This window comes from Triticum aestivum, chromosome 3B (genome assembly GCF_018294505.1).
Source record: "Triticum aestivum cultivar Chinese Spring chromosome 3B, IWGSC CS RefSeq v2.1, whole genome shotgun sequence".
In the NCBI taxonomy this organism is placed as follows: domain Eukaryota; kingdom Viridiplantae; phylum Streptophyta; class Magnoliopsida; order Poales; family Poaceae; genus Triticum; species Triticum aestivum.
Window position 1 is genome coordinate 711464066 of NC_057801.1, and position 24650 is coordinate 711488715.

The following is a 24650-nucleotide window of genomic DNA, read 5'->3' on the forward strand; positions in this document are numbered from 1 at the left end:
GCATTCGAAACAGAATTTGTTGGACTTGTTTTTCTAGATTTTTGTCTGGCCCATTTTTCTTTTCTAGGATGCTAGAGGTTATTTTTCTCAGTAACTTGCTAGAAATCAGCATACAAGTTGTGCGTTAGTCTAAACCAAAGTTGCCTAATCAGTAGTTGTGTAATTTATGTAGTTTCCTTATCAAGTTTGTGTTGCTTTAATGGTTCATCAGCGAGCTCTAGGAAATGTCTTTTTCATGTTTTGTAAGCAACCTACAGTGTTACATGTAGTGAATTCCCTTTTTATTAGCAACCTAAAAATACTGTATTATGTGTGTGTAGTGTCGAAGATGTCCAAGGCAAGGAACGAAAGTGATGGCCAGGATTTACAAGCAAACCAAGAGGGTGTACGAGGAACAGAGATAAGAGCTTTGAGCGTGGCACGGTGGAGCATCTGTGCTATTTGCCATGTTCGAGTTTCGCGACTTTTTTCAATGCGAAACAGATGAACACATTTTTTCCCCAATGCAGGCACACTCATTACAGCAATAGGACCCAACTATGATTGGCTACAAGCGTAGGCGCACTAAAGGAATAATTTGTCGTGGGAATCGCCCGTCAAACATAGATAGCAATGCAAGTGCACAAGATGATGTTCAAGGCAAGGAGGTCACTCAGGATGATGAATCAAAGCCAAAACGCCGAAAAACATGCGGAAATGAGGTATCCATGCATCATGAATCGTAGTTTTCAGGTTCCATTTTTTTCAAGGCTGTATTTATTTTGTGCATTTTTTTTGAAGTTCCGTGATGAATGTGTTATTTTTAGTAATTCTAGGTATGGTTTTTGGCTGTTAAATCGTGCGTAAGCAAGGGCACTAGCAGTATTGAGCAATGTTGAAGTTATAAGAACAAATGATGGTATTCTGTATAGGACAAACATCACATCATCATGGAAACAATTTTGATACTTGCTAATTTTTGTCACACAGAGTTTAACTTAGCCCATTTTTTCTTGCTTGTAGGGTCACAAGAATAGGGCATCACCAACAAGGTTGTTCAAAGTAAACAAAGATTTAGTGCAATTTCAGAAGGATGCGGTAATTCGAATAGAGTTTGGAGGTATGTTACAGATTGCAACATGTAGCATACCAGGAGACTTAAGTCAGTGGGTTATGAAGCATTATGACCCTGAAATTTCCCAACTGGTCATCCTAGAGAGGGGCAAGATTCCAGTAGACGCAGCAAGTGTTCATAGGATTTGGGGTCTGCCAAACAAGGGGAGGAAGCTTTGCTATGAGAAGAGAGCAGATTACACATCCCAAATGAACACAATCTTTAGTATTAACACCAAAGGCTCACCAACACTAACAGCTTAGTGCAAAATGATTAAGGATATGGCTGGGGCAGTAGATAACAATTTCCTACGTGCTTGGTTGGCGGTCGCCTTCTCCTGTTTCCTTGCTCCTACCACAAGTTTGAACATATCCCCACGGTATTTTCTTGTTGTGATGCATGTGGATGCGATAACGGAGACCAATGTGTGCCAATTTGTAGTTGATCAATTAAAATTGGCATTCACGAGAGCAGGTGATAAAAATGCAGTCTGTTGTTGCGTCATGCATTTAGTTGTAAGTCTAACTTGCTCTTTGTCCCTTTTTCATAGTTTCTCATCTAGTTGCTCTCGTTGTTTATTGGACTCACTTTTCTTTTTTGTTTTTTGTTTTTTTGCCTCATGCAGCTTCTATATCTGGACTCATTGGATGTGGACGAACCCATCGCAAGCACGGTTCCAAGAGTGTCGGTTTGGAATTCTGATATTATTTCCAAGGTCATTAAGAAGAACAAAAAGGGCCGGGGGGGGGGGGGGGGTTGGCAAGTTGCGGGTAAGTTTCCTCTTATGTTTGTGAAGCACACGATCAGTCAGTCACTTTAGTTTTTCTTCATATGTTCAAGCGCCATTTGTTTTGAGGTCATATAGATGTCAGGCAACTTGCCAAGTAACTGCTAGGCAACACATTGTCCATACGTAGGCAATCACATTTTTGTTCTTGACTAACTCAGTACATGTGTGTTATTCTCTTAGGCAAAACATGTGTTTATGTTCCAATTGTAGGCAATAGAAACACATACTTCAGGCAACTACAGATTTTTAAGTTGTTAAACCAATCAAAGGCAATACAAGCATATACCTTAGGCAACCACACATTTAATGCTTGGCAACTCACAAACAGATGTAAAATATAAAGTTTTTTCCATGAAGTTATAGAAATAGAAAAAGTTGCGACCACTCCAGTTTTTTCTTTTTAACTTTTTTTGTTTGCATTTTTCTAACACTTAAAACTACAACTCAAGACCGAGTTTGCTCGCTTTGCTGATGAAAGCTTATTCTATAGTATGGATCGTGTCACAAAGTTCGTGGCAGCAAGGCTCCCCAACTCATACGATTCAAATGTGAGTTGCCTTCTTCCTTTTTTTTGGTTTTTGCTTTTTTTTGTGCGCTCACTTCTTTGAATTATTTCTTTTCAACTACAAGTTCTAATATAGGTGCCTCAACTGTCCTCTCTCTATTTTTTTGGTGTGCGCAAAAACAAAAGAAGCTTATCGTGATGGTGCATGAAATCTGTTCTGAAATATCACACTCAATGGGCAAGCTCGTACAGGGAATTGGGAAACTTGACGATGATGGCGGCACAACTAGCGCGCCAGCAGCTGACAATGTTGGTGGTCCAAGTAGTGAAAATTCAAGGAAAGGCGTGATGCTGGTGTGAATGAGCCCCACACGCTTCCTAGCGATGAAGAATCTTACCAATCGGGGAGTGACACAGACGATGAGCATGACGATGATAGCAAATGATCATACAGTGGTGAAGGCGACTCCGACAGCGATGGAGGTGATGGTGACGGCAACATTGATGGAGAGACCAACAGTGGCGGCGATGATGCCCAGGGCCAGGAGTGTGAGCAAGAAGAAACGGGACAGGAGGAAGCAGAAGCAGAGGATGAAGATCTTGACAGAGAAGATGGGGAGGAGGATGAAGATGGGGAAGAAGAAGATGAGGAGGAGGATGAAGAGAACAATAATGAGGAGGAGGACAAGGGAGGTGACGATGACAATGATGGGGTGGCCGAAATGGGGATTCTGGTGACCAGACCACTGGCAGAGGTCATAGTACTAGCACTAATGAACATGGGGCCAAGGATGGGATTCATGAGTCAGTTGACAATGACTCTGAGAGTGAAGAGGGTGCATCTATACAGTTCTGGATTAAGAAGAAAAAATACTCTCAAGAGATTGAAAGCCCAGAATCAATTTCGATGTTGGATCTTGTCAAACTAGATGTCAGAAAGGAGCAAACCACCCATGACATCCCGATGCTGGAAGTTTCCTATGTGTCAGATTTTTATGTTGCTTGGGAAACAAAACGGATTTAAAAAGAGCTGATTGACAGTTTGGAATTTAAGAAAACATTTGACTTCAGACTGCAAGATATCTGCCCCCGCAAAACATGCATCAAACTAATGCAACAAGTTTGTGGTTTAAATTACATGGACATGCCAGTAGAACCCGTGCATCAAGTTTCTGTACCAGCAGCAACAGGTCGCCCACCAAAGCCACCGAAGAAGCAAAGGAAGGTGACCTTCATAGATCGACCAACTGTTGTAACGTGCGATGCTTTGGATGAGTTGGGAGCTGAGCACATGAGAAGGAATGAAGCAAGAGGTCAAAGTGTGCAATTGCCAGGAACCAGTCAGGTGGGTATAACTCAGAAGGCAACTGCAGTAGAGAATCAGGCAACCACCCTTGAAACGCAAGCAGCTATGACCAACTGCAAGACACCCCTTGGGTTTGACCACTCAAGCCAAAGCAAGTCAAGGGAGGACCCACCTGCACATTCAAGAAACTCAGGAGCTGATGCAAGGAAATTGTTGATTGATGCTAAGGAATCATATGTAAAACATCTGCAGGCAACCATCAGTGAAGATCGTGCAGTTCAAAACAAAAGTGATGCAACTCACTGTCATGTTCAGGCAAGTCTGCCAGGGAAGTCAGTTGATCCACTTCTCACACCAAAGGCACATACAGTGAAACCAACTTCAAGTCAGATGCTCCTTCCAGTTTTAGCAAGTCAGGTCAATAATGAGGCCAGGGGTGGGCACATTCAACCAAAGATTACTGTGAAACAACCTGTCTCTGACCCACTTACTATTTTGAAGGAGACACCGAGCACTAAGCATCATGTAGCAATGTCACACAAGAGGGAAACACTTGGTGATCTCAATGGGCGCAGTAAAAAAATGACATGTCATCGAGAACAAGGAAAAGAGTATTCCAAGAGCAACACCAAACAAGGAAAACCAACCACCAGAAATATTTAGGGCAGAATCGTGCGATGCAACAAAAATTGATGATAGTTGTGCAAAGTGCATTGTTCCAAGCAGCAGGTTGGATCAAGGACAGTTGGGCAGTATCATAGGCATGGTGGTAAGCAAATCTGGATTACAAGAAACAGAAATACCACTTGCAGAACTAGTTTTTGATGCACCTGTTCAGACACATGCTCAGAGGCCATCAAGCTCTTGTGATGAATATTGCCTTGCACCTCCTTTCAGTATAGGACTTGATGAAATTTTTGGAACAAGCATGGATGAAGAAGAGCAAAGGCCTGCAGGGATATCCGACGACTGTTGCCAACCAAATGGTCATGAGTCGAGGTCTGTTGATATTCCTGGAACAAGCAGAAGCTTTCTTGACATGTATCCGGAAGCAAAGGGGAAAACACCCGTGGTCATCGAAATCCCCAATGAAGGTGTGTTGGAAGTTGAACTATTGCAGCAAATCAATGGGGCAAGCAGAAGCATTGTTGATATGTGTCCGGAAGCAAAGGGGAAAACACTCGTGGTCATTGAAATCCGTGATGATGATTTGCATTGGGACTTAGTAGAAATTGATTTAGCATGTAAAGAAGCAGAGGACTTATCACCTACCAACTTCCAAACGCCAGAGAAATCATACTGCAAGGATGGAGAAATTGGTTCTAGTAGCAGCTCAGGAGAAATCGCGAACAAATTTGAGAGACGCATCATCAAGCCAACAGCATACAAGAGGTCACCTTTTGTGGATTACAATGAGAATAGGTTGTCTCACTGCACCCCAGTAGTGAGCAGGTTGTACGCATCCATCATTCTGCACACAAGATTGAGTGAGGAGGAGACTAGACTTGAAGACAAGAGATACAGTGCTATGACTGCCTGTCTTACACTCACTCTCATCTTATATGTTTGCATGCAAGCACCGTTGACATTCAGGCAACTATTTTACCAACCTCAGGCAATATATGATTAAACTTCAGGCAACAAACAAATGCATGTGTTACACTAACTCATTTTTAGACAAGTAATGTGTAAACCTCAGGCAACTAATTGACCAACCTCAGGCAACATATGATTAAAACATAGGCATCTAGAAGGAGTTATAAAATCACAACTCTTGTGTAGTTTTTTATTTTACACCACCTAGTTACCCCCTAAACTATATGACTTATATGAGTTCTTTTTTTGTCCTACAGCCCTACAATTGTTGATTACAACGGCTACCATGTTTCACTTAGAGAACTTGCTGACTCAATGAGGAAGAACAGTCATGTCAAGTCGCATGTGTTCGAACTAATTATCGAGTCTATAATGCGGGACTTGACTGCAAATTCCAAGAAGATAATCATGCCCGTCAGATTTTCGGTAATCTTTTTATATAAACTCTATCCCCCTGTTACATAATATTTACATATATTAACCTTTTACATAATCTTTTTCTCTTCGCTGATAGAACTACCACTTTGTTGTCACAATTAATACATCTACAATTGGTGCATCTTAAGTAGTTTGAGCACCATTTTTCACTTTAACCAACTTTTTTTCCAATACAATTTGCTGCAAACCCATTTTTCCTGCATTTTGTAAGAATTCTAGAAGTTTTTCTTACTACCTTATGTACTCCAGCCAACTTTTCTTAGGATATCCAAGCAACCCAGTTTGAAAAAACTCCACCCCTCCCAATTTGCTAGATCTTTTACAAATAAGTTGACACAAGCTCAAGAAGAGTTTGTTGTACATTACTCAAAACAGGAGGTGTGATACACAATATTTTTGCATTTTTTATTTCCTCTTCATAATTATGGCAGATAAGGCTCCAGCAAATGATTTGGAACACTCAAGAGATAACTGCCAGATTCAACAAATCAAATCATTTGGATCGGAAGGATATGGTCAGTAGCAAGTACAATCTTTTTCCTTTTTTGCATTGGCATATATGTAGCAATTTTTTACTGACTTGCTCTTTTTTCTTTTACCACACACTCATCATACAGATCATGGTCCCTATTCTAGAGAATCTAGACAGTGCAAATCTTGTATCAGCAAACCACTACTGGCTTTTCAATGTCAATATTAGGGACCGCAGGTTCGAGGTTTTTGATTCATGGAGGACTCTGGCAAAGAGCAAAACTTTTGACGACAATGCTAGATTGATTGCTGCAACAATGCGTTCATTATGGGACTAGCACTATCGTGAATCACGTGTAAGCTTGGACAATTTTGGCTTGAAGGAAATTGATGTTCCAAAGCAGGATAACGAGTGAGTTCATTTCATCCTTGCACTGTCCTTTCATATATGCTTTTTGTAAAATGGTCACAACTTCACACCCATGTTTCTGCCTTTTTTTGCTTGCAAGCTATGATTGTGGCATTTTCGCTTCGACGATAGCTAGTATTTGGGAAGCAAGGAACTTGCTAAACTTCGGTCCGAAAGATATCCCCAACATCAGGAAGAATATCACAAGTGCTTTAGTTAATACAGTAGCCAACAAAGCACCATGGCAGCATATTTTGAAGATTTGACTTGGTGGAGGTTTCTCACAGCAGCTTGTATAAATTATCAACCATTTTTTGCCCACATTTTTTGGTACATAACTTGCCAATCAAATGGCAGCATATTTCTTTAGCAACAATAAGATATTATGTAGTATCTTCTTTTATTTTTTTACACATGCAACTTCTTTGTCTCGAAAAAACAAACATTAAATGAAAGAAGCAAAGCCCCAAACACCTAGATAGAAAATATTTCAAAGGTCACAAAAAATAATTATTACATGTCATATGACACAAGAGTTGCCTGACACCCAAGCTTAAATTGTCTGACACCTAGATCTAAATTGCCTCCCACCGAAGCCAGATGTCGTCCTCTGTTTTTCTTCTTCAAACCAAGCGGCCAGGGCAATTTGTAGCATTTGTAGAACTGAATTACAAAAGGAGCATGTGTTCTTCCTCTTTGGATGCAACTCTAGTGCTAATTGCAACCTCTTACTTTTTACACGCCCTTTAGGGGTTGATTTAGGTGGATCCTTAGGAACTTCTGCAATTGGCGTAGACCAACTTGAGCCTGTTGTTGTTTAAGCACCTGAATTTGGTGCCATAGGACCAGTGGTAGTTGTTGTTTGGGGACCAGGGTGCACTGTAGCACCACTTTCAGGTGGCGCAGGGCCAACCATGGGCGGAGCAGCCAACTTTTGTTTTTTTCTTGGTCTTGTTGAAATGATTAAGCTCTATCCGTGCCGCCCTCATGTGCTTCTTCAATATTGTTGTTTGGGAATCTGACACATAAGCAACTCGAGCTAGACTAGCAAAATCCATTGACAAGTTTGCATGACGGACTTGCTTCTTCGACTGCTCCGACATCTCATCAGGTTCTGCCTCAATAGAAGGTGTTGCACCTGATATTGCTTCTTGTGTCCACCTCCTCAATATGTTTTGGGCAGGAATTTCATCGACACCAATTTGTGTAAAAAAATTCAAAATATGGCAACACAACATTCCATCCTTGGACATCTTGCAGCAGTCACACTTGTAGTCCCCAGCTTCGACTTCTGCTGTCACATAATAGCTTATAGAACCATAATTAGCAACCCATCCTTCTCTGTTTGGATAAAGCTCAAACACACTACCACCATGGGGATGCACATTGTATTTCCCAATTAGTTCAAACTCGTCCTGGATTTGTTGGTAAATGTCCCTAGTGTATGCATCATAGTCTTGTTTCTCGATTGGGAAGTCAGACCACAACTCAACCTCCAAGTGGTCTGTCCTGTAGCCATTTCCACCCTCACGAACAAGCACATGTGCCTGGATTTTCTCATATTGCTTAACAAAGTTCAACACAGAGTTGTGCCGGTTCACATAACACTTAAGAACTGCATTGAATCCTTCACTGCGCTGGGTAGACTGCAAGAAAGGGAAAAACCGGTGCTTGAAGTAACACGGCACCCATGTTGCTCGGTACTCATACAGCTTATCAAAGTGGGTTCCAGCAATAAACGACCACTTATCCTTCAAAGCTGCCCATTTTGTCTCAAATTCTTCTGGAGTGAAGCTAAAGTCAACACAATCATTGAAATCTTTTGACAGCCCTGGATTCCTTCCCACTAAGCCACCAAGTTTTTCTTGAGCCTTCTTCATTATGTTCCACCGACATCGACGATGCATAGTATTAGGGAAGATGTTTTTAATTGATTCTGCCATCGCCCAATCTTGGTCAGTGATTATGTTGAATGGTGCTAGACCATCCATTGCTTCAAGGAATGTACCAAATAACCAATCAAAACTTGTCTATAACTCCTACCTAACAAAGCCACACCCCAACATGAACGTCTGGTCATGACAATTTATCCAAATGAATGGAGCAAATAGCATGTTGTACATGTTAGTCATGTATGTTGTGTCAAAGCATATGCAATCGTGATACGCTTCTTTGTAGGCTTTTCGTGATGGTCCATCAACCCAGAATATATTCTCAACCTTATCTTCTGCATCATACTTGACCTTGTAGAAGAATTTTGGACATGTCTTTTGTATATCTTTGAAGTAGGCAACCGCCTCAATCATATCACCTTCTTTAGTTGCATTTCTGTTCAAGCTTGACTTTAGGTTTGTGATATGCTTGGTAGTATAAGGAACAATCAGCTCCGTGCCACAGAAATCCGACATGATGTGCATCATTCGGCCTGAAAAACAAGTAGGCAAGTATAATGACTTAAATCTTTGCAATAGGTAAAGGATATTCAAATTAAACCACAGGGCACAACACACACTAAGATGGAGACCACTAGTCTTTTTCAAGTATTTTTTTAGTTGAATTTTTCATGCATTTTTCAGGCCTTTCTGGTTTCCGAACTACCAACAGGCATTTTTAAATCTATACCTACCGCTTTTTAAAATGCATTAGCCGCAAAACAAATGCATGACTCACACTAGATGTAGGCAACTAGAAACCATTTTTTGACAACATTTTTTGCTTAGCACCCTGACTCACTTTTTTGCTAAAAACAGTGATGCAAGGTAGGAGATATACAAAAGAGCACACATTTTTTAGTTGATTGCATCTGTGACAAGAGTTACCTACACAACTCTCACACTATTTTGCTAAAAACAGGAATGCTTATAAGAAATACATCTACTTCAACCACACCTAATTGCTTTGCATTTTCGACAATAGTTGCTACAGATCTTAAGAAATTTACAGCATCAATAAGCAGCCAACAGCATCAATAAGCAGCCACTAGATGCCTACCATCCACACTAGTCTGTCTCAAGAACGAGAAACTTGTGTAACTAGTTTTTTTGGCACTACTTTTGTTTTTGGTTGCCTACCTTATGTGAATCAATAAAACAATGAATCCAATCTTTTTTCTATTTTTTGCATGGCAATCAAACTATTTCCTCCTACCATCATTCACTTGTAGTTAAGTTGCAGTTATGAAGGTTCTTTAGAAACAGCTTCTCTTCTGGGGGGATGCCTTGGTGTGATCGTAAATATTTAGTCAAGGAAGTTTTGTCGATCAATGGATGGTTATGCTCAGCAATGAAATAAGTGACTTCCCAATGGCCATCAATGAATTTTACTATCATCTTGGCTTTGCACCTAGTCTGTATTATCTTTTCTCTTTTCCTTTTCTTCCCTTTCTTCCTTTTCTCAGTAGCATCATCAACAAACACAATGGCATTGTCTTCCTCATCATCATCATCATTCCCATCTTCACAAGGATCTTCTAGCATTTCAATGTTAGGTGCAGTAACAGTACTGTGGTCATCGTTCTTGGGTTTCCAAAACTTGCTGCAAACAAACTGGTACTTATCTATTTCGCCAGTAATAGTAGACCTTCTGGAAGTATTCATCTTGATTAAAAAAACCAAATGCTGAGCATAAGCATTATAGTGTTCTCTTGCACCTAGCAAAGTGTCAAACCTTGTACCCAATGAAGGCTCCTTTGGCCGAGACCATGCTTCATCATCGTTATCAGCATCCCCCCTGCACCCTCGCGCGCAACAGTCCCCCCCTGTTGCTCCCAAAGTGTCTGTGTCATCAAGTGTTTGCTCTTCTGTGGGCATTGCTTGCATTCTAGAGTCGGCAACATTCTGCGCATAGGAGTGTTTGGAGATTCAGCCACAAACTCATTGACATTGTTCAGTGGTGGGGCCCTTTGCGCGGAAGGTTGTGTGCAGTACATGGGTTCAACATTGTCCACTCCAACATTTGGTGGCAAGTCATAATTAAGGTCATTTGGCAATTCGTTAAGGTCAATCATCTCCTGCATAATTGGTAAAAAAATCAAATAAACACACAAGTTAGAAGAGAGAAGCAACTACTGGACTCATATGTAGGAATAATACATCAACAATTAGGCAACAAAACCAATCAACACACAATGTATACTTTTCATAGTCGTACACACCAATCAATACAACATAATCTGTCATGACAAATAACTGTCGTGTGTTTTTAGTTTTTTCCAGGTGGAGAAATCAGGGCAGGGGAAAAGAATAGTAGACGATGTGGTGTACTCTTTTCTTCTCATGGAGTGGAGGTGTTATCAGAAGCAAATGACATGACAATTGCAGTGCTTTTTTTAGTTTACAAATGTACTTTTGGAAAAATGTTGAAAGATTTGTAGTAGTACCAGTACTGAAAGACTTGGTGTCTGCCTTTTTTCCAAATTATGCACCAGTATTGTTTTTCTATTTTGCGATGGTTCATCCCAGATGTTGCCATTGTCATAAGCATAAGCATGCCATGGTTTCTGCCTCTTGTTTTCCCCTTTTTATTCATTTTTCGGGCTATTAGAGGTTGTTGGTTGAAGCAACATGAGCCGGCACCTGGGTTGAACTTGGCCGAAATCAACCACAAGCTCAAGGTAATGTTATCACAATTTCTATTCATAGCATTTTCCAATACCCGTTTATAGTTGCAGAAAAAACACATCAACTTTGCCTAAGCTTGGACAAGCAGAAAATAGTTGCTTACCATGCATATTTTACTCTCGCCAAAGATGAACTCATAATTGTGCACCATATACACAGTAGTTGTTTTTTGCAGTTCCTGGGGTTGTGTTTTCTATCAAGCAGATGTTAGACAACTTATTCTCTTTTTACCTAGGCAACCTGCCAGCCAGATGTTAGGCATCTAAGTCTCTTTGCTTAGGGAACTTGCCAACCAGATGTTAGGCAACTTGTTCTCTTTATTTTAGATTTCACAAGGATTGGAAAATGTTGAAACATTGTAGTAGTAGTAGTACTGAAAGACATGTGTGTTAATTTTGTCAAATTATGTGTCAGAACTACTTTGAAATGGTGTTGCTTCATCACAGTTTTTTGTCATGAGCAGAAAGGCCCCAAGGATTTACATATTTTTTGTTCCCATTTTTATTATTATTTTGTAGGTTTTTGGGTGTGGTGTGTTGGCGGTGCACAAGGTGGTACATAGGATGAACTTGTGAGAAATCCACCACAAGCTCAACGGTAATGTATTCACAATTCTTTTCATAGCAATTTCGAATCGTTGTCCATAGTTGAAAACCCATCTTATACATGCACACAACATACTTAGTTACCTACAAGTTTTCACAACAGTTGGTACAGACTTTAATAAATCATAGTATAGACAATCAAGAAACAGTTGCTTACTAGCCACACTACTTTTGCCTAACATGAACATATGGTTGCGCAACACGCATATAGTAGTTTCTGTTGTTAAGGGTAAATTTCTTGTTCTGACACATTTAGTCGCCTACATTTTTTACAACAGTTGCTTATAGAGATGTGTCTCACCACCTGCCATTTATGCTCATAACAGAGATGCCAGTAGCCAGAAATCTTACTATTTTTGTACAGTTAGTTGCCTTAAATTTTGACAACAGTTGCTACAAATATATCCATAACATTAAGAAACAGCCAACAGTTGCCTACACTATGAACTGTTTTTGCCTAATCATGACGATATTGTTGCTTACGATCTGGACTACTTTGTGCCTACTAATGACAATTTTCAGAGAAGGCTAATCTGTTCCTAATATGTTTGCCTACTTTTTTGTCATGGGCATGGTTACCAGAGAAGGCTCATCTTTGCACAGCATGGTAGGTGGAGAACCACCTTCAAGAAGAACAGGGGGGAAATGTACCTCCTTCCTCTCCTAGATCACAACTCTTTTTTTGAGTTTAGTGCTGCTTCTGGAAGCAGATCTCCAAGCTCTAATGGTTCAGATCCATGGTGATTTTGATCCTCATAGCTTTCCTTGAAGGAAAAGAAGAAGAGAGAGGGGGAGGGGTAGGTGGGAGAGAAGGATGAAGGGGTCAGGTCACGTGGGGGAGGAAGCACCTGATTGAGAGAGGGGGAGGTGGGGATAAAACAGCTGGGAGGGACTAGGTCAACCTCCAGTCGCGGCAACCAACGCGCATGGGTGATCGAACGCGCGCTGGGGCCCTGTCCTTCCTTGTTTGTACGGCGGGAAAAAAACCTACCAAATATGGCTGGTTGCCACGGATGCCTACCGAGCACTCAGTTGCTCCCTAGACGCGTCCAAAAAGAAAACATAATTTGAGTATTGTGCGTTCTTTTCATGTTCATACATACGCACATGCACTCAACTCTATGAACGCACGCATATACATCCTACCCCTATAAGCACCGTTGAGATATTGAGATGGCACATCATCTTTAGATTGACGAAGTCCTCATAGACGTCTTCGTAGTCCACGGGCATATCTCCCTGCCCTGAAGGCAAAATAATGTTAGTGATTTTTTGGCTAAGTTTGCTAGAACCAAGAATAGAATAGTAGTTTGGCTTAACTCTGGATTAGCAGAGGTTATTGAACTTTGTAATGCTCCCCCGCAAAAAAAAAGAACTTTGTAATGCAGACTGTGGACTTACCACTTGATAAATACAAAGTTTCACCCGGAAAAAAAAAGGGCTAAATCCAGGAAACATAACTCGACTAGTTTGTTAACACCGAACTCCGCTGTGGGTCACTGTTATTTCAGGCGATGCAGCTGAGGCAGGCACCTTCTACTAGTAGGCTCTGGCGAGGACGCCGGCCTCCGTCTCCATCACAGTCGGCGCACCGCCCCAGGGGTCGGCGCAGACAACCGCGACCTGGGCCCCGCAGAGCGCTGCGAGCTGCTCGGCCTTCTCCAGCAGCCCCCTCCTCCGGTTCCTGAAGGCCAGGCCCCGCTTCCGCTCGTTGTCCATCAGAGCGGGGACACCCTCCTCCGTCTCCATCACAGTCAGCGCGCCGCCCTCGGGGTCGGTGCAGACGACCGTGACGGCGACCCCGCAGAGCGCCGCGAGCTGCCTCGCCTTGTCCAGCAGCCCCCTCCTCCGGGTCGTGAAGGCCAGCCGCCGCTTCCGGTCGGTCTCGATGAGGCGTGCCATGCTTTCGTGGCTCCGGTGGTCACTGTTGCCGACCGGCCGGCGTGCCGGATCGGGATATATGTAGGCGCGGCGCGGCGCGGTCTCGGACGCTGCTGCTACGGTCGTTGTGCGATGTGATTCGTGGACTTCGAAGCTTACAAAGGCAGGAGTCTGTATATATGGAAAGCCTTGACGTGCTCGTACAATCCGAGGCGGTGTCGTCATCCGAGTATAGATCGTTTCCGCGTCTGCACGCTCGTACGATCGAACTGGAGTTGCAACAGTCGATCGATCGGGTTTCGAGTTCTCATGTCGTGTCTCCTACGTGAGCGAAGCGGAAAATTGCGCCGTACGGTGAGGTACCGGCAGATCCATTGCCGCTTGTTTCCGTGTCAAGATTCGTGCGGCCCGCACGAACATTTTTTTTTTCACTATAGAAACCAAATTATTTTTCTTTGGGAATACACCCACAAATACGGTATACGGGTCCCACCAAAATAAGCCTTTTGTCAGATGGTATGTGCTGCCATTCTCTCTCTTCTCTCTCAAACTAATTCATCCTTTTGTCAGATGGATATGATCCGGTGCAGACCGTGAAGTGGGTGCATGAAACACTTTCACTCTTGGAATTGCCGACGAGAGGAAACAAAAACACTGCTAGTCAGTGTTGGCGACCACTGGATCCAGGGTGGATCACTATCAACACCGATAGTTGGTAAACTTCGATGAGCGTAAGGGAGGAGCATGGGGTGTGGCCGGTTCCCACCTTGCTTTCCTGGGAGCGTGGAGCAAGCCACTACCCGACATCACAGACCCTTTTATGGCTGAACTTATGGCATTTCGGGAGATAGTGATTTTCGCACAGCCCCGAGGCTTTTTCAATGTTACCATGGAGGTTGACTGCTGGAGCTAGTCAACCTTTGGCAGTCGCGCCGTGATTCCCGCTCAATTGCAGCGCCTATTTTGAAAGAATTAGAGGAGATTGTATCTAGCTTCATTTTTTTGCCGGTTACCCATGTCGGGAGATCTATTAATGTCCCTGCCCACACGTGTGCCCAGCGTGCTTTGTACGCTCGATGGGACAGAGAGTTGGCTTAGTGAAACTCTAGGTTTTCTTGAACTTTGCCTCCAGCCAGATTGTAAATCGTATGCTACTTAAGTAATAAGCTCCCTAGTTTCATGCAAAACAAAAACTAATTCATCCATTTATTTCAACTTTGCTAACTTAAAATCACTCATATCTCTTAGACCAAAGTTTCAGCTTCAAAACTTTACATAAATATGAACTCATGTCGCAAAGACTTTTAAAACAAGACCGATTTTTGATACACTTAAATCAGTTCAAAAAATCATCAAACATATTTCAAAAAAAACACATCTATTTCAATTCCACATTTTAAAAATAATATATTCCACTATTTTGAAATAAACTTTTACAAAAAAAAATTGAAGTACTTTATTTCAGAAGTTCTCATTTCAGTTTCATATAGTTTCCATTTTCAAAACCCATATTTCAATTTTCACTGCTTGTTTCACAAAAATCACATCTTTTTCAATTCCATGTTTTGGAAATAAGATATTTCGCTCTTTTAAAATAAAATGTTATGCATTTTAAAATAATCAATTTCACAAGTTAACATTTTAATTTTATATTGTTTTCATTTTCAGAAGACACATTCCACTTTCCATTGGCTTCTTTCACAAAAAGCACATCTATTTCAGTTGCACATTTTTAACATGGCATATTTCATGCTTTTGAAATAAAATTGTAGACATTTCAAAATAATCGGTTTCACAAGTTGACATTTCAGTTTCATATTGTTTTCATTTTCAGAACCCACATTTCACATTTCACGGTTTGTTTCACAAAAATCACATATTTCAATTTCACTTTTTTAATATAACATATTTTCACACTTATGAAATAAACTATTACACATTCTAAAATAATCAGTTTCACAAATTGGCATTTTAGTTCCATATTTGAGACCTCTATCTCTATTTATTTTCATTCTTCCCTTTGGTCAAATACTAGAATATAGTATTTTTATTTCGAGTGAAATAGGTTGGTTTCACATTTTTCTAGCTAAAAATGGTTTGTTTCACATTTTTCTAGTGAAATAGGTTTGTTTCACGTATGGAATGTAAAATGTCAACAATTAAAATTTTATCAAGGTTTGATCTTGTTCTGAAGGTCCTGGCAGAAGGAGTTCAATTATATAAAAAATAATTCAGAAATGGAATTTTTGTTTAAGAGACATGAACTATCCAAATTATGAAAAAGAAAATTAAAGTGATGGAGAAAGATGTGTATCATGCATGTTTCCTTTTTCTGACTATGGTAGAACCTGCCCAGTGATGTGTCTCCGAATACGTAAAAGCATTGAAGGTAAGGGTGCAATACATACATATCCAACCATAGTGGGTCCCAGTCACACAGATCTCAAAGAAAATGAATGGTGGTAGTTGTACCACTAGGTAACGTTAACGCGCAAAGTGACTTTGTGGCTACGTAGTTGCACTGGCTCCTGGGCCAGCCCAGTAGCGTTTCAGTCCGCTCTGGTTTTACTAATTTATAGGTTTCTTCATTTTTTTTCTTTTGGTTTTCAGATTTTTGTAATCTCTTTTCTTTTCATTTTTACTTTATTGCACTTTCTTTGGGCTTTTTTCACTTATAAATTTATTTTTTATACATGAACAAATGAGTCACATGTTTTTCAAACACGATCTTTTTATTACATGTTGAACAATTTCTCATATATAGTTAATATTTTTTTAAATAAAGAATGAACATTTTCTTATAACCGTAAACATTTTTTAAAACAAACTAAACATTATTTGAATATATAATGTATATTCAATGTTTTTATATTTTTTTACTTTATTATTTAATAATATATTTTCTATAAGTATATATTCTGGAATTTTTGAACATATTAGTTAATATATATTTTTGTTAGAAAATTCGATAGCCTAAATAGGCCGTTGTACCTTGAGCACATTTTTAGGTCTCAAATAGGGGGTGGGCTGCCACATTGTCACCGCTTCAGGGTTGTGCCACTGTTGTCCTCCATATCAAGCAATGATCGAGGGGTGATGGAGTACGTCTTCTTGCACTAAGGTGAGAGCGGCGATGGTACGGACGGGCTCGCCTGCTCCTGGCTCCTGCTCCTGGTAGGTTGCCGCCCTGGCCCCCACATGCTACCAGCATGTGTTACTGTACATTTTGCTTTCTTACATGTCCTGAATTATATTTCAAGGAAGATGACTATGATTTATAAGCACACGAACACATCACAATGTCACATGGTAATGCCATGTGATGGCAATCTAGGGTCATTTCTGTTAGAGAAGCCCCCTACCCCCTAGCCCCAGATATGCGAATTCTGAGCGTCACCACGAATAAGTGCAGAGGAATAGTGGGTAGACCGCAAACCCTAAATTTCTAGCAATTCTGAATACATTCATGTGCCAATGAGGTGTCCATGTAATCATGATGTTATATTAGATTTTTTATGTTGTTATTTCTTGCCCTGGTAGTACAACTATGTATACAAAACTCCAACACTGCTAGCGAAGTGGCTTTCCTTCTAACTGTTTGTCCAGGAAAGTACTATTTATCTCGGATAGGGTGTGCTAATCATTGAACAACTTACATACCTTTTCAGTGATGAATGTGGATAAAGACGAAGCAGAGAACATAATATCTTGGTGAAGGCATCTCAACCGAGATGAGACATTGTTTATTTATTTATGTCATATCCTACTCATAGTCTGTTGTTCTGTGAGCAATTGTTTGTTTTTTAACAGCTTACCATTGATAATGAATCGTGTATGGTGGCTTTGTTAATATTCAAGTAGTATTATATTGTTTTTGTATAAGTCGAGACGTGCATTGCACGCACAAGCTTACTAGTGCCAATTAGACATCGACGCGTTCCAAACCATATTGAATGCGATCGTATAGAGACCCGCCAAATACGGCCAGTGCAACAGCGGTCTGCGGTGACGGAGCCGTGCGAAGTAAAGCTGGATTAGCGGCACACCGTGTTCCTGTCCCGATGGTACATGACTATCGTATCGGTCATTGTATGGCGGACGTTGAAACGGGCCCGTCACTTTATAATGGGGCTTTTCAAACGGATAATAAGTGTAGGTTTTGGTGTGGGTCTATCCTCGCGGCCGACACAGAAAAATAAAAGAAATCTATCCTTCCGAGCGCCGCACGAGGCGCGAAGCTCAGAGCGGCGATGGCGGAGGCGGGAGGCGACGGATTCGATTTCCCATCAGATCCAGTTGACAGGTACGTATGTTTTTGTTCCCAGTGTTAGTCCCTACAGTTATAGTGTCATCTTATCAGTGGACTGGCATGTTTTACATAGATTTCCCCTTGCCGGATCTCGCCCGGGCGAATCCTTGGTACGCAGCGAAGCAAAACAATCACTGGTATGCGCGGTCGCTCAATCCAGCAATAGTGGTGTGGACGATGCGGCGGTGACAAGTAGAATTTGACAGCGGTTCCAAAGGGACCCCCCTGTCGAATTCAGAGCATTCAGCAGGCAAAGATGATGCACAAGCCCCTGGCTCTGGCTGCACCAACAGGTATACATATGCGGGGCTGTATTCCTACTTGGAACATATATTAATTCTGAATGGTCTGCGTGATTTTAGTGCTCTGAATTATAGTGAACTCTTTAGCTCCTGAGCATGACGGTCTGGGTTTAGAACAGAATTGAGTTCAACAAGCCAAAAGGTACAGAATTGAGTGTGTTCCTGAACCGCAAAAGTATACGGGAGTGATGCTCTAACAGTTGGAAATTTCATTGGTTTAGCAGCTCTGGAACGCAAACGGAAGGCCGGTTGACTAACAGCAGCAGAGACAAGCCTCCATATGATGATCACAGTGCAAAGAGCAAAAAAAGTAAGTTTGTGCCTCATCTGGATACTGTTGAGGGATATGGTACAAGCAAACGAACACGTTTCTGCAGTATATGTTGTGAACCAGGGCAAGAGCACAACATGTCTACTGTTAGAGCAGAGTTAAAAGCACTGTTTTCTGTTAAAAAACACCCTTTAGTCCAGTAGTTAGCAAAATCGTAGCTTCTTCTGGCTTGCTTATAAATATCTTGGCTATGTTTTACATTCAAGCTACCCATTAATTCTATGTTGTAGCATGTACCTTTTTTAGGACAGATGTTTGCTAAAATTATTGTACCAAATATTCTGGGTGATGTTCTATATGCTCATTGTTAAAACTTTATAATGAAAGTATTTTTCTTCTCAAGGCAATCGGTACAGACATGATTACAAAAACTGGTTGGGGTTTTCCCATCTTAACAAATATTCATATTTTCCTTTGCAAACAAAAAGGATATTTCGCTTCACAAAAAAAATTACTTTCACCTCACTTGCCTCCATAAATTTTTTATATAAATTTCTACTATTCTTTGCTTTTATAAAATCCTGACTTTTATTGCCAAAATTGACATGCGCGGCTAGTAGCACACTCGTGGATGTGCAAAGAAAGTAATTGTCCTTGTTCTTTGTGCAATCATTTTCAGGGCAAGCCAAAAAGGAGTAACACACGGTCTTGTCGCTGCGAGTGCCCTGCAATGATACGGTTGCTGCGGTCGAACGACAACGGCTGGCACATAAGCGAGCACAGGCCATCGCACAACAATTTCTTCGGTTCAACGAGCAATGCGCCTTTCAGCAAAAGGGCCTTGAGGGGACTGTGTGGGGAAATCATCAGAGATTAGCTTCAGTTTGTTCAACATAATATATCATCTTATGTTATTTGAGACAATTAGTACCATCTAATGGTGGCTACGCATGTTCTTCGATATTACTGCACCTTGTAGTTGCATGGTGATTTGAACAAAAATGGACTTTCATGTGCAGATATTCCTAAATATTACTAAACCTTCTAGTTGTAAGGTGATTTGAACAAATGGATTTTCAGGGCAAGCTTCAGTTGATTTTCCTAAGCCCATTTTTGAAAAGAGTCTCTTTTGAAAAATGCGTGGCAAGTGGTTCCCTGTACAGGTTGGCTGTGATGACAGTAATTCAATCTGACTACATGATGACAGGTGGCAACATAATCATGTTGTACTCCGTGATTCTGCCGCCGTCAGGATAAGTAGGTGACAACGTTCCTGCCGCAGTCCTGGTACGAAACAATTGGTAGGACGGGCGGACTGAACCTTGGTTCGCGTTCGCCATATGTTGCAACTAGGGCTTCTTGCTTGGATTTGGGGGATTGATTTGTGATTATTGTGTGGCCCTGCGGCGAGGCCGACGGGGTTAAGGGTGTGTTTGGTTTCAGGAACAAAATGAAATGGAATGTTATGGTTTCGTTCCACAAGAATGGGTCGGTTTCATCCCTGTTTTTGGTACCGAAAATTTAAAGGAATAGAATGGTTAGATTTTAGTGCTCGGTTTTGAAAGATGGAATGGAATGAAATTGTTCATCTCACCACTTGTATGCTTGTGATTATGTACAATGTATTGAACTTTAGCATCAAACACAAACTGAATGCAAACGAACACTTGATTCAGAGAACAAATGTACAACGTGCAGGCAAACAATCGTGTGTCTGAGACGCTGCAGTACATCAGTTACTGAACCAACCTTCTGACTATGTCAATCTACTGGAGGTGTACACAAACTGTTATGCTTAACAGATTCCAGTCAAACAAGAAGCGCTGATTTCAGTCAAAATTGCCCAGCATCCTCGCTTTTCCCGTGAAGAAGAGCTCCATCGCCACGGCCCGACGCGTCACAGGTCACCGTCACCCGCGCGAACCCGAGCTCCTTTGTGCCGACCCACACCATGGCCTCCATGGCTGCCTTGGACACCGCGTAGCCAGGGTGCAGCGTCGCTGCCAGTGCCGAGTACACAACCACGATTCGCCCCCCGCCGCCAAAACCTTGCTCGAGGGGCGGGAATGTGTCGGCGGCGCAGATCGAAGGAAGAGGGCCGGCGGCTGATGGATTGGCGTTGCGATCCGTGATGGGTGGGCCGAGTCAACCCGACTTCCATCCATCCACCACGACGTGACGATGTGATGAGCTGGACGTTGCGATCCGTCACGGATGGATGGACGTCCGTTTGCCCCGCCCGTACAACCATCGACGCTTCGTCGGTACTGCACATTAAATAGGACACCGTATACGCCTGCAAGTACCGCATGCATCCCATATCCTGACGCGAACCAACGCCTATCGATTCCGGGATCAGGCGAGCTTGTCCGCGCCTGTGAATATTCCGCACTAAGGTGCGCTTCCTTGTGGAAACCTGCCTTAACCATCCCCTCTTATGAGTTACTTAAGACATGAGAAGTCTTATGAAGAGGTAGTGATAATTCTCAAAAAAAATTGAAGAAGTAGTGATGCCTGGTATGACATCATAGATGTTGATGTTTTTCCTACAAACTTGATCAAATGTAATAAGGTTTGAGGTAAAGATAATTCGAATAGGGCACATTTTGAGCTGTGGGAGTCGACAATGGCACAACATCTTGAGATTGTGGGAGTCGAAAATGTGCTCACCAACATCTTCAGTGAGCAGGCTTGTGTTCTTCCTCACTGGATCATCCATGAGATGGTTTCCAGGCCTCACCAACATTTTCGCCAAGGCCAAATCATGAACATTGTGAATTCAAACACATGATGGGTCGACACAGAGCGGAGTTTGAATCCTCTATGACGCGATTTCCTTTTCTCTCCCACCATGATTCTTGCATGCGCTTCTCAAGCGGAAGGGAAAAAGAGAGGAAGGAATCAGGGTGATTAGGAAGTAACCGGGGCGATTTGAGTCGTTCGGATCTGTTCCTAACTTCCTATCTGACGACTGATCGCCAAGCATCACTATCCTTGTTTTTTTTTTTGCCCGAATGAAATATTTTTCCTGATGCAATGCTTCGAGGAGGAAGCAGATGCGGCGAAAATGAAAGTCTGATTTTATTGATCGTTATTATGTGCGGAGGGAAGGAGACCAAGCAGCAATTGGTTTCCATTACTTCCATAATATATTATCGTAGCAGCAGCAGTAGACGATGTACATACACAAACACAACTCGACCGATCTTAGTTTCCTAACCACCAAACTCTGGAACTCTGGATAAGAAGTCTCGGATATTATTGTTTGATTCAGGCGATGCAGTTGAGGCCCAGGCACCCTCCCAGCAGGTTCCTCAACAACTTCTTCTGCAAAACAAAACACAACATTCATCACCGTTAGATCTGGTCTATCTTGCCACAATCTACAACACTCCAACCCTGTGCTAATACACTAACTAATTAACCACCACTTTTGCCAAAGCAAAGTCATACGAATTATCCTAAGAAAGCAAGAAGAGACATTTGTAAAAAGTTCAGATTTTATCTTTCCAGAAAGGAAAAGAAGCTCCCTTCAGATTATCCATTATCTTATCTTATCCCCCTCCGAGTAAAAGGTTTGCGTCAATCACATGAGAGACGGGAAACTAACTAAAGCAAATCCATTTCTTTTCATCTTTTTGGCGCCTAAAAGTAAATCCACTTGGCAACTAAAAATCCACCAATCACGTGACAGATTATTAGCACAAAAAAAAAGTAGGAGCACTTGCCTTCTGCACCTTGCAGATCACGTTGGGGGAGATCTTGTAGAGGTCCTCGTCCACCGCCGCCGCCGCCGCCGCCTTGGCCTTGGGCTTCTTCCTCCTCTGTTGCTGCTGCTCCTTCTTCCCTTGCTGGTGGTTCTGCTGCTGCTGCTTCCTGCCCCCCTTCTTCCTCCTCCCGGACATAGCACCGGCGTTGGCGTTGGCGTTCGGCTTCTCGTTCTCCTCCCTCTTCTTTACTCGGACGACGCACTGCATTTTTGCATTGATCGTCAGCTGCTGGAAACTAAGCTGATCTGGAGATAATGTTGCTGTGGCTTTGTTGTGTCTGAGTTTGAGCCTGACCTTCTTGTAGGTGTAGGGGTTGGCGGCGAAGTGGGGCACCTTGAAGAGGTCGACGTCGTCCTCCCCTGCCTGCGCCGTGAAGAAGAAGGTGGCCGCCGGCTCGAAGTACTGGGTGACGGGCATCTCTTCCCACATGTTCCAATCGCCGAACGCCGGGATTTGGCGCCACTTTCCGCAGTCATCCTGCGCCTGTCATCACGAGACAACAAACGGACCAGCTTGCTTAAATCCCTGTACGCATGGTTTTCTTCCTCAAGTATGAACAAGAAAAAAGGAATGTTCGGCTGGAGCAGAGGAATCATAGAGATCGAGAAGAAGCATTGTGAGCACTAGCAGTGCTGGTACTTTTGATCTAAGAAGGATACGTAAAAAACTTTCAGGTGTTCTGAACAGTTGTATCCGATGTAGAACATGCACTTTGCTGGGGAAAAAATGGCCTACTGCTACGAGCATAGTACTGCGTTACAGTGGAAGAGAACACATCCCACCAGCGCACATTGCAAAAGATTCGAACCCCAAAACTGTATAGCGTCGTGAGATTCAGCTAAAAGAACTGAAGCAGCAGTGCACACTACAGCAAGAAGGAGAATGAAAGAAGAGCATCTCCATGCATATGCATGCATGCAATGCAAGGCTCACCTCCATCTCGGAGCTAATGACAAGCTGAGGAAGAAGGAGGAGGAGAAGCAGCCACGAGGAGAAGAGCAGGGGCAGTCAAAACACTGGTAGCACGGGCAGAGGAGCACGGGGCAGGGCTGTATACATAGCCGCCGGAAAGGCTGGGCCGGGGCAAAGAGAGAGAGAGGGAGATGGAATGTGGGGGCGCGCACGTTGTACCGCCCGAAAAACTTTACGAAAAGCCGGCGAGAAAGAAAGCAGGCAAGGCAGGCCGTGTTTGCTCGCTATGCGGCCAGAGGCAATGAGTACTGTGCTCCTGCCTGCATCATGCCCCTACTCATTTGACTCGTAAACCACGCACGACACACACCCCTGCTACCACCTCGCTTTCCGAGCTGCTGTCCCTAGCGCTCGCACTCATATGATGCCGCTCTTTTCCCTGGACAGCGCCAGCTCGCTCGGTCCAAGTCATGAGATGAGCAGCAAGACTTCATTACTTACCCTCTCTCTTTCACTGTCTGTGTCTCTGTTTGCTGGGGGCGTGGCAGCAAAAGGCGAGCGCTTTTGGCAACGGGGTGTCGCGGCCGTGATGATAGGCGATGAGTGTGCGTGTGTCGCATGCTCTTGTCTTTGTCACCCGCTCGTCCGGCCCGGCGGGCAGGTGCTGCGCGCATGGCATGGTGAACGGAAAAACGGTGAAAAGCGGCCGCTTTTTCCCTTTGGAACCGCGGCCAAAATCGCCATGATTCTTGGGGCTCCGCGCGGGCGGGCCTGCACGCCTTGCCGCTTTGCACCGCCCGCCGGGGGTCTGGCCGTCTGGCTCGCGGTTAACGGACGGGGAAAGGAGGACCGGCCTCACTAATTTATCATCTACCGTGTGGTGCTTGCTTGCTTGCTTTGCTTGTGGGTTTTGAAAGGAGGGCGTACTTGCTTATCTTACCACCGGTGGTGGCTTTTTGAAAGGGAAAATGGTCGTAAAAATTGGCAAGGAATAATGGCGTTCGGCGTGTAACGTGCACGGTGGATCGTTGGGTGAGGGTGGCGAGCCCTTTTAAAAGTCATTCGGGGTGTCGTCGCTGACATGAACACACGTATGGTTTGGTGCCAAACTTGCATGATTGTTGTGTGCACCTGCGTTTACTGTGTGCACCTTTCGCTAAGCAGGTTTCTAAGCAACCCGGTTAGAAAAAGTTCCGAAAGACGGTGGCCCTGGGTTGGTAACTATAGTACTATCTCTAACGACCGTGGCTCTCGGCTGGTGGCTCTCTTTTCTCTGCTCGTATGAGCTCCATTTTTACGATTCTTCTTACGGGGTGAACCAAAGTTTTGAGGTACCTCAGGAAACCTAGAGATTTTCTTGGAACAGTACCTCA

At 42.8% G+C, this 24650-nt stretch overlaps 1 protein-coding gene and 1 long non-coding RNA gene across 3 annotated transcripts; one reads left to right on the plus strand and one right to left on the minus strand.

Annotated features, from left to right (window-relative positions):
• The first annotated feature begins 17885 nt into the window (after positions 1–17885).
• LOC123066154 (uncharacterized) lies at positions 17886–19707 on the plus strand. Of its 2 annotated transcripts, none has more exons than XR_006431236.1 (5): positions 17886–18016; positions 18096–18315; positions 18385–18466; positions 18549–18634; positions 19275–19707. It is a non-coding gene; the product is annotated as an uncharacterized lncRNA (long non-coding RNA). The 2 variants fall into 2 exon arrangements; XR_006431237.1 differs by having other exon boundaries at positions 18400–18466.
• Positions 19708–21652: 1945 nt separating this feature from the next.
• LOC123066155 (THAP domain-containing protein 11) lies at positions 21653–23526 on the minus strand. The gene is made up of 4 exons (XM_044489299.1): positions 23299–23526; positions 22660–22848; positions 22324–22566; positions 21653–21922 (listed from the first exon to the last, which is right to left on the minus strand). The coding sequence occupies exons 1-4, from the start codon at positions 23302–23304 to the stop codon at positions 21866–21868; spliced, it is 495 nt and encodes a 164-aa protein (XP_044345234.1). The 5' UTR covers positions 23305–23526; the 3' UTR covers positions 21653–21865.
• Between the last annotated feature and the right edge of the window lie 1124 nt (positions 23527–24650).

Excerpts from the sequence above, each read along its gene's own strand:
- LOC123066155 (XM_044489299.1), bottom strand. Across the intron at positions 22,567-22,659 it reads ACCCCTACACCTACAAGAAG|TGCGTCGTCCGAGTAAAGAA; the intron begins GTCAGGCTCAAA and ends GCAAAAATGCAG. Across the intron at positions 21,923-22,323 it reads TGATCTGCAAGGTGCAGAAG|AAGAAGTTGTTGAGGAACCT; the intron begins GCAAGTGCTCCT and ends TTTGTTTTGCAG.